General features: G+C 34.3%; 1 protein-coding gene across 1 annotated transcript; it reads left to right on the top strand.

Annotated features, from left to right (window-relative positions):
• The first annotated feature begins 965 nt into the window (after positions 1-965).
• LOC112095346 lies at positions 966-1,643 on the top strand. Its single transcript, XM_024177134.1, has one exon. The coding sequence runs from the start codon at positions 966-968 to the stop codon at positions 1,641-1,643; it is 678 nt and encodes a 225-aa protein (XP_024032902.1).
• The last annotated feature ends 8,882 nt before the right edge of the window (positions 1,644-10,525 follow it).

Below are 10,525 nucleotides of genomic sequence, written 5' to 3'. Positions count from 1 at the left end.
ATATATGGGCTTAATAAACGGGGTGGACCGTGTCAGCCCGATAATGGCCCGTATAACTAAACAGGTTTAGCGTGTTAAATGGGCTGGCACGAATCCAGCCCATTTATTTTCATGTTATTCGTGCTAGCCCGTTAACGACCCAATTAATAATCGTGTGGTCTAAACCCATATATCTCGTGTCGTTTTCATATCATTTCATCGTGTCGTGTCCGAAATTGCCGGCCCTATGTGCAGGTGCACGTTTCCTCAAAAAAAAAAGAAATGGGAGGAAACGTGCTGTTGCACATTTCCTCACCATGAGTAAAAAGGGAATGTGCGGCTGCACATTAACTAATGAGAAGAGAAATCACTGACTTAAATTGTTTAAATTCACTGAGAAGTATAAAGCAAGAGTTGTTTTATAAAATAAATACACCATTTGTAAATAATGAGTGGGAACGGGTAGTATGACAATATAACCTATAGGTCTCCACTATTGAGTAATTAATGAGGCCCCGAGACGCTTTGATTTCATCCTCCCTACGGAGGGTATTCATTAATTATAACAACAAGGTTGACTTCCAAAGAGATAGGATCTCTAAGATGTATTTTAGAATTGACCTACCCTACATCGGCAACTTCTAAGTTAAGTCTAAAAGATCTGAAGCGGTGGGTTACACTCATAAAGAGATAATTAAATTGGTCAATTATTTTCTTGACCTAAATAAAAGGAAATTAATAAATATTAGAAGTATGAGATATTTTAGATAATATTTATTAATTGAGATAGTCTCATTTTAATTAGCAATTATTTGACCTACCTTACGGCGGCACTTAATTGTGGTGATTAAAATTCCTTAGGCAATTAAACATGTATTTGTGTATTTAACATGTGCATTCATGCATCATATTTATATATGCCTTAAATTTAGTAGTGATATTTATGCAAAATGTTGATTGAGTTAAATTCCTTAATTTCAGCAAAAATGTCAAATCCTATTTTCGCACTTCTCGCTTCCCAAATTTTGAATGGTGAAAACTTTGTCAAATGGAAAAGCAACATGAATATCCTCTTGATCTATGAAAAGTACCATTTTATCCTTAAGGAGGATTGTCCTCCAGTGCCTCTGGCCAATGCTGCCAGGGCTTTGACCGAGCGCTATGATCGCTGGATCAACGCCAATAACAAGGCCCATTGTCACCTGTTAGCAGCAATAAATGAAGTGCTGACAACTCAGCACGAAGGCCATGCGATTGCTAGAGAGATCATGAACTCTCCTCAGAGGATGTTTGGACATCCATTTGATTCAGCCCGACACGTTGCTGTCAAAGCTGTTATGAACGGTTGTATGAAGAATGGTTCTTCTATGCATGAGCATGTTCTTAAGATGATTAATCATCTAAATGAGGCTGTAATTAATGGGTCTCAGATTGATGAGAAGACCCAGGTTGGCATGATATTGGAGACACTTTCTCTTGATTTTCTTCCATTCAGGACAAGTTATCTGATGAACCAAAAGAATGATAACTTGACTGAGCTCCTGAATGAGCTGCAACAATTTGAGTCCCTTATAGGTGATAAGAGAGGCAAGGCAAACATTGCTGAAGCCAACGCAGCTGAGGGAAGGCCTTCTTCATCAAAGAATAAGAAGAAGAAGAATTAGGGGGACAATAAGGGCAAAGGGAAGAAGTAGATCCAGAAGAACAAGCAAAACAAGGCTGCTCCAAAGTCTAAGGGAAAGTGTTTCCATTGTAACCAGGACGGCCATTGAAAGAGGAACTACAAAAGGTACCTCGATGAGCTGAAAGTGAAGAAGCAAGGTAAATCAGTTTTACTGGTCATGGAAACATGTTTAGTTGAGAATGACTTCTCTGCCTGGATAGTTGATTCAGGGGCATCTAATCATGTTTGTACTTCTTTACAGATGCTGGAAACGTCCACGGATCTTGAAGAGGGATCTTTCCAAATGAGAGTGGACAATAGGGCAAGGATCTCAGCGACGGCAGTAGGGACAGTGCGACTGTCTTTTGCAAATAATAAATATTTATTGTTAGATAATGTTTATTTTATTCTGAATTTCAAACAGAATTTGCTTTCGGTTTCTAGGTTGCATGAACAATTTGTTTCAGTTTCTTTTGATATTGACTTTGTATCTTTATCTAAGAATGGAATTCATATTTATTCTAGTTTTGTTGATGATGGTCTTTACTTTATTAAAACCATATTCAACGAAATGCTACAAACTGAAATGTTCAAAGTCGCTGAACCAAAGAAGAAAGGTTTCTAACGAAAATGAAACATACTTGTGGCATTTAAGGCTAGGTCATATAAACATAGATAGAATTGAAAGACTAGCAAAGAATGGTCCTTTGAGAGAGCTAAAGGTTGGCACTCTACCGGTTTGTGAATCCTGTCTAGAAGGAAAAATGACCAAAATGCCATTTTCAGCAAAGGGTGAAAAAGCAAATACACCCCTTAAAATCATACATACCGATGTATGTGGTCCTTTGAATGTCAAAGCAATGAGAGGCTATGAATACTTTGTCACATTTATTGATGATCATTTGAGATTCGGATATGCATACCTGATGTAAAAGAAATCTGAAACCTTTGAAAAGTTCAAAGAATTCTGTGCCGAAGCTGAAAAGTAACTCGGTAAATCAATCAAAACTCTTCGATCGGATCGAGGAGGAGAGTACTTGAATTATGAATTCAAAGACCATTTGATTGAAAATTGAATAATAGCTCAACTCACTGCACCTGGCACACCACAACAAAATGGTGTAGTTGAAAGAAGAAACCGCACCTTACTTGACATGATGAGATCAATGTTAAGTTATTCTTCTTTACCCACTTCATTTTGGGGATATGCATTGCAAACAGCAGTATACATTCTGAACTTAGTTCCATCTAAGTCAATCCCCATAACATCCCTAGAGTTGTGGAATGGTCACAAACCTAGTTTGAGACACATTCGCATATGGGGGTGCCCAGCACATGTGTTGAAGGAAAAGACTGGGAAGTTAGAACATTGCTCGAAAGACTGCATATTTGTGGGTTATCCAAAAGGAACAAGAGGAGGTATGATTTATAGTCCTCAGGATAACAAAGTATTTGTATCAACAAACACTACGTTTCTTGAGCATAACTATATGGCACATTTCAAGCCCAGAAGCAAGATAGTTCTGGAAGAGTTGCTGGCTGATCAGATTAGCCCCATGCCGATAATAGTTGTTGGATGACAAAGAAGGGAGACCACTGACCATGATCAAACACCACCGCCACCACGACGCAGTGGGAGGGAAATAAGATTGCCAACCCGCTATCGTGAAAATGGAGAAGCAAATGTTGCAGTCACCGATGGCAGTGAAGAGGATCCATTGTCATACAGGATGGCAATGGATAATATTGACCAAGAAAAATGGCAAGAAGCCATGAAACTTGAAATGGAGTCTATGACTCCAATTCTGTCTGGGAGCTTGTAGACCTACCAGAAGGCGTTAAGCCTATTGGTTGCAAATGGATCTATAAGAGAAAGAGAGGAGCTGATGGAAAAGTTGAAACGTTCAAAGCAAGATTGGTTGCAAAGGATTTTACCCAAAAGGAAGGAGTAGACTATGAGGATACTTTTTTCCCTGTAGCCATGCTAAAGTCCATCCGCATACTCTTATCCATTACTACTCATTATGACTATGAGATATGACAAATGGATGTCAAGACGGCGTTTCTGAACGGCCATCTTGAAGAGACCATTCATATGGTCCAACCAGAGGGTTTCATGGTAGAAGGCCAAGAGCAGAAAGTTTGCAAATTACATAGGTCCATTTATGGACTAAAGCAAGCATCTAGATCTTGGAACATCATATTTAACGAAGCTATAAAATCTTATGGCTTTGAACAAAATCTTGGTGAACCTTGTGTCTACAAGCAAATTCAAGGAGATAAAGTGGTCTTTTTGGTTCTTTACGTAGATGACATTCTGCTCATTGGGAATGATGTAGAATCGTTATCCAAAGTAAAGAACTAGCTAGGCAGCCAATTCCAAATGAAGGATTTGGGAGAAGCTAACTACGTTCTTGGGATCCAAATTATCCAGAATCGTAAGAATAGGCTTTTGGCATTGTCTCAGGCATCGTATATTGACAAGGTGCTTGTCAGGTTTTCGATACAAAACTCCAAGAAAGGAAATTTACCTTCTCGACATGGAGTTTATCTCTCCAAGGAGTAGTGTCCAAAGACACCTCAAGAGGAAGAGGATATGAGACGAGTTTCCTATGCATCGGCAGTTGGTAGCCTGATGTATGCAATGCTATGTATTAGACCTGACATATGCTATGTAGTAGGGTTGGTCAGCAGATACCAATCAAACCCAGGATTAGATCATTGGGTTGCAGTCAAACACATACTCAAATATTTGAGGAGGACAAGAAACCATATGCTTGTATACTCTGGTAGGGATTTAATTCCTATTGGATATATAAATTTTGATTTTCAGTCAGATAGGGACTCTCGCAAGTCCACCTCAGGGGCAGTGTTCACTTTGGCAAATGGAGCCATCATATGGAGGAGTATCAAGCAATCTTGTATTGCTGACTCAACGATGGAGGCTAAGTATGTAGCAGCTTGTGAAGCAGCTAAGGAAGCTGTCTGGCTTCGCGAATTTCTGAAGGAATTGAAAAACATCTTGAAAGTATGGGACTTAGAGACATGCCTCATTTGCTTTAGGGCAAGTGGGAGATTGTTGGGATATATGCCCATAAATCAAATAAGATGTAAATATTTTGCTGATTATCAATGAAATGAGGAATTTTTTTAATATTATTTTGCATACATGTGATGTTTTATAAATATCAAAATTCCTAGATTATTTTAGATGTAAATTTAAACATTGTATATAAGTGTTATATGCAAAGGATAATGTTTGCAATAAATAATTTAAACTTGTCCGTAATTATAAATTAAAGTTGGGATCTTTAATTTAAAATTACCAATGCGGTTCATTACATTCTGAATGAAACGATCTTATCCTAGATTGTTAATAATGAGATTATTGGAATGAAAGTATTTTATGTAATATGATTACATAGGACCGGAATGCGGTTAATTATGAATCTCTAATAAATTCCGTTATTAAATAGAGTATTCAATATTAATCAATGATGGTCATATATGAATTAATCTTAATTCTGAGTAATTAATAAACTCCTATTTATGATATTATGTTCTTTGACATATTAAGTAATGACACAAGTGAATAGTGTCAAAGTCTTGGTATATTGGGAGCATAGTAAAATAAATCGCCGGGAATATTAATTTACAATATGAAATCCATTCCTTCATAATGAAGTAGATAGACGGTTCCCATAAGTGTTGATTCGGGACTTGAATAATAATAGCGCTCAATTTTATGATTGGATCATAAAATATATTATTCATTAGAGGATCAATGATACTTATGGAGAAAGATATAATTAAAGAGGTTAACGGAAAATACCTAGCTTTAATTATGAACCGTTTATAGAGGATTAATTCGTATGTAGTGACTATATCAATGGACAACACAAATTCCGTGAACATAATTATTTTATTATTTTGAGAGTGCAATTCCAAATTTATAGTGGAGTAATTTGGAATTAATAATTTTGATATATTAATTAAGGTGTTAATTAATTATTAAAATTATTGGAGCTTAAAATTATAATGTCCATAGTTCCTCTCAATGGCTCCATAAAATTAATGTGAACTGAATATATCATATTGGGTTATGATTATTAATTTAGAATTAAGAATTCTAAATACACATATATTAATTAATTTGATTAATTGATATTAAAATTAATTTAAAATTGTTTTCAATTAATATGGATGAATTTAATCACCTTTTATAATAGTGAGAATCTCCTCCCTCCTCTCGTTAATATGTGTATATATATATATATAAATATATATATATATATATAAAAGAAAGGAAACATGCAGGTGCACGTTTCCTCAAAAAAAAAAAAAAAGAAGAGGGAGGAAACGTGCTGTTGCACGTTTCCTCACCATAAGGAAAAAGGGAATGTGCGGCTGCACATTAACTAATAAGAAGAGAAATTAGTTCTCATAGTTTTTTTTTTTTTTTTTTTTGCCGTACAGGAGGGAACAAAAGGTTTTTCCAGAGAAAAAGAAAAAAGAAAAACGAGAGAACAAAAGAATAACCAACGAAAATTTCTTTAGTGTCATCACATACTTTTGAGAAAAGTGAGTGATAACTATAGGTGGCTTCCCTATTCATCAATCTCATGTGTTGAGAAACCCATTAGAACGCCCACACGTTCGAGTCCACGTTAATCCGGAGATATGTTGAGAAAGAACCGTGGTGTTCTTGGAATTTAAGAGCTAAAGACGGTGTTGGAGGAGTTTAAGATTTACGTCCTAATCGAACGACAGTAAAATCCTCATTCTTTTCTTTAATATCTTAATTAAATTAACATGAAATAATGATCGCATTAAATTTTAATTTATGTGTTTTGGTCGATACCACGCTTCCGCACAATTTTTTTTTGAAAATCCAGTTTGAGAAACCAACACCAACATTCCTGGAAAACCACGTTGTTGATCTACATAGAGTAGTTTAGCAACGGTTGGAAATCCTAAAAACATAAGATGTAATATGATATTTATTATTTATTTAATAAAAGAGTTTATTCATTATATATTTTATGTGCATATATTTATGAATATTTTATGAATATTAATGAAAATTTCATGATTATTTTTGTGATCTTAAACATTGTATATAAGTGTTATATACGAAAAAATAATGTTTAAGGATAATAATAAAAAACAATGTTTGTAATGAATTTAATTAAAGTTTGAAATCTTTAATTAAAACACTATCAATACATGTCATTCCCATTTAAAATGGAATGGTATTATCCGCACTATAAATATGGCGAGATATTGAGTGAGTGTATTTCGCATAATGAGATTATGTGGAATAAGGACACAGACACAATATGAATTTATAATAATTTCCGTTAAGCATAGAAATTTTAATTGACTATATCGATGGTCATATATAGAATGATCTTAATCCTAAGTTCTTAGCATACTCTTATTTATGAATTTGTGTCTTTTCATTTACTCGGTAGGATTCTGAGATCCTGAATCATATTATTTGTATTTTAGAGACAATATGAAGTAGGTAGCAGAGAATGTTATTATACAAGATGAAATCCATTCCTTCTTGAGAAAGAAGTAGATAAATAATTCTCTTGAGGGTTGATTCGGTACTTGGACCAGTAGGAGCTCCGATTCATGAATGTGTTTTATGAATCACTGGCCATTAGAGAATCAATGGTACTCAAGGATAAAGATGTAATTAGAGAGGTTAAAGGATTTTACCTAGCTCTAATTATGAATTATCTATGGAAGATTGATCTATATGCAATGACTACATCATATGGACACTTCACGGTTTAGAAATAGTTTATATCTATAATTATGAAAGTGCAATTCCAAGTTTATAGTGGAGTAACTATTGAAATTAATAAGATTAATTAATTAATTAAAGTCTTTAATTAATTATTAATTTTATTGGAGCTCAAAATTATAGGTCCATGCGTCCCCACGTCGTCCTTGTAACTGTACAAGACACTAACGCCAAAGTAGGAATTTTAGAATTACGGAATTCTAAAATTAAACACTCAAGGATAATTAATTATTAATTAAATAATATGATTATTTAAATTTAAATTTGAGTTTTGGATCACTTATGTGAAGGTGTTCACATAGTGTGAACGCGATACACAATGTGAACACATAGTGTGGACACATAGTCTGAACACATCTAGAATTATCCATTCAAACTTATTTGATAAGTTGTTCAATTTAGAATTCAATTAATTTAAGTTTGACTTAAATTGGAATTTAAATTTGAGTCAAAATTGGACTGTAGGATAAATGATGATTTTCTCTTCCTTCCCTATCTGTATTTGGTGCCTACCACAGGAATAAAATCCCCTATCTTGGCTGGCCATTAGTGGATAAAGAAAGGGAGAATTTGTTCCAAATTCAAATGGGAGATAATTGATAAGCTTTATCTCGGAGATAAATATGAGACTTCTTTTAGGAGTCTAACTATTATTTTATAAATAAGGAGATAGTAGAAAAATGTAAGACAATTTTTGACACAATTTTTTTTTGCTCCTAATTTTATAGAATGGCCGGTTTCGCAAGTGTTGTGAGAGGAAAATTTTTCTCTAAAAAAAAATTTCACGTCATGCATGCGTTGGTGTTCGTGGAAATTCTTGAGTGTTTTTGTTAACCTGTTTTGTTTCAAGTGTACCCACACACACGTCTTTATAGATTCAAGGAATTGAGGAGGAAGGCTCGGGTTTTCTAAACAAAGTATGGAGTGATGATTGTTCGAGGTCAAAGAACTGAAGTTATCGTCCTAATCGGTCGCTAGGTATGATCCTAATCTGGTTCTTAATAAATAAATTAATGTGATTAATTTATTCGTGCATAAACTAATATAATCTATAGAGTATTTCAAAGGTTTTATGAAAATTTTTGTTATACATGATCCGCTTACCCCACGCTTCCGCATCCAAATTCGATTCAGAAACCAACAATTGGTATCAGAGCGGTCTATAGACGATATTAATTTATTCTCCGATTATTTGATAATCAAAATTAATATATTAAATATGCGATATGTCATTATGTATATATGTGATGGGTAGGCATTAACATTTATGGATATTTATATTTCATTCATGTTGATGAATATATGGATGATGAATTTATGAAAATCAGTGCTGAAACTTTAGACGGGCCACCACCGAAAAGTCTGAATTCTTACCCGATTACCGAGCCCGAACTACCCAAAAATTCAGGCTGCCCGACCCGACCCGAATTTCCCCTTAGACGGGCATCGGCCAGCCTTTGGCTGCCCGTTGCCCGACCAAACTGCCCGAAAATTTTAATATTTTTTATATTATATTTTTATATTATATATATATATATTACAATTTAAAATTTGAAATGAACACACGAACTATATAAAAAAATTTATTTCTTTATTGATTTTTAAATTTGTAATTCATGATTGCCTCATTAAAAACCGTAATAAGAAAAACCCAATTGGGATAAAAACTTGGTAAGGAAAAAAGAGTGCAATCATTGTGGGACAAATTATAAATTTGACGAACTTACAAAGTCTATACAAGATTACAGTAACACTATACAAATTAGAAATTACAAAGTAAATAAATATTTACAAATTACAATAATAAAATTTAATTTGAAGCAGAAGGATCGTCTTGAAAATTAAAAGTTAGTCTATTAAATTCGTTGATCCATTCTTGGCTTGCCGGTGAGATTGTATCATGTAAGCGTTGGTTGGAATGATCCCAATCCTTGATGCACACCAAAGCTTCAACAATATCCTGTTGTAATGCGTTTCTCCGTTCTTCAAGTATTTGGTCGGTTGTACTGAATGCTTGTTCGGCTGCAACAGTGGAGACCGGGATCGAAAAAATATCCATTGCCAGTCGTGTTAGGATCAGCCAAGTTAATGCTCGTGCCCTCCACCACTGAACCAAATCAAACATTTCACTACTGTCTACCACTAAGCCCTCACTCAGGTACGCCATTAACTCATTGAAGCCGCCGATGTTGCCTTGAGTCGTCGTCTTCTTCTTCTTCTTCTTAGACAACCCAAAAACATTTAAGAATGAATGCGGCTTGTCGTCTCGTTGTTGTAGTTGTTCAACACGAGGTGTGTTTCTAAACCTACTTTCATAAGAGCTATAGAGAGAAAATATTTTTTTCATTATACTAGGAAATTGGTCAATAGTGTTGATAGCTAAAAATTCACCTAAGTTATTTAATCCACTTTCTAAACCTTCTAATTTTAATCTAGAGTCGAAAATAACACCGAAACCATACAACATGGGTAATTTAGACCAATATTTTTTAAACTTCTTTTCCATAGGGACAATAGGAACTCCTAAAACCTCGTGTGTCCTAAATTCACTAAATAAAATAGACATTCTTAAAAGTTCTCCTAACGCTAATGGTGACTTGGGTAATAAGTTCCATTAAGCTTTAAGGTAACTTCGTGAAATCTACCTAAAAAGTTAAACAAGAGTTCGGCAATTTGCCAATCAGTTTCATCTATAAATCTTGCTCCTAATTTTGCACTAACATAATTTGTTATAACATCTTTATAGGGGATGCATTGTTCAAGCATTATGTAAGTGGAGTTCCATCTTATGGGCATATCTAAGGCTAATGCTCTAGGATTTTGATTACATGCTTGTAAACATCTAAACCAATCTTGTATTCTTTGATTACTACCTTGAATCCAAGCAATGTTATATCTAATTCTTGTAATATGACCTGACATTGATTTTAAACCGGATTTTACTATTAAATTAATTATATGACATGCACAACATTGGTGAAATATATCATCATTACCGAATAAACTTAAATCATTTTCAAAAAGTTCTATTGCTTTAGTATTTGCAGTTGCATTATCTAATGTTATGA

The sequence above is a fragment of the Morus notabilis genome, unplaced genomic scaffold, assembly GCF_000414095.1.
Source record: "Morus notabilis unplaced genomic scaffold, ASM41409v2 Scaffold184, whole genome shotgun sequence".
In the NCBI taxonomy this organism is placed as follows: domain Eukaryota; kingdom Viridiplantae; phylum Streptophyta; class Magnoliopsida; order Rosales; family Moraceae; genus Morus; species Morus notabilis.
The sequence above is the reverse complement of the archived record's forward strand: the minus strand, read 5'-3'. Positions and strand labels throughout refer to the sequence as shown.

Excerpts from the sequence above, each read along its gene's own strand:
- LOC112095346 (XM_024177134.1), top strand. The coding sequence starts at position 966 with ATGTCAAATCCTATTTTCGCACTTCTCGCTTCCCAAATTTTGAATGGT.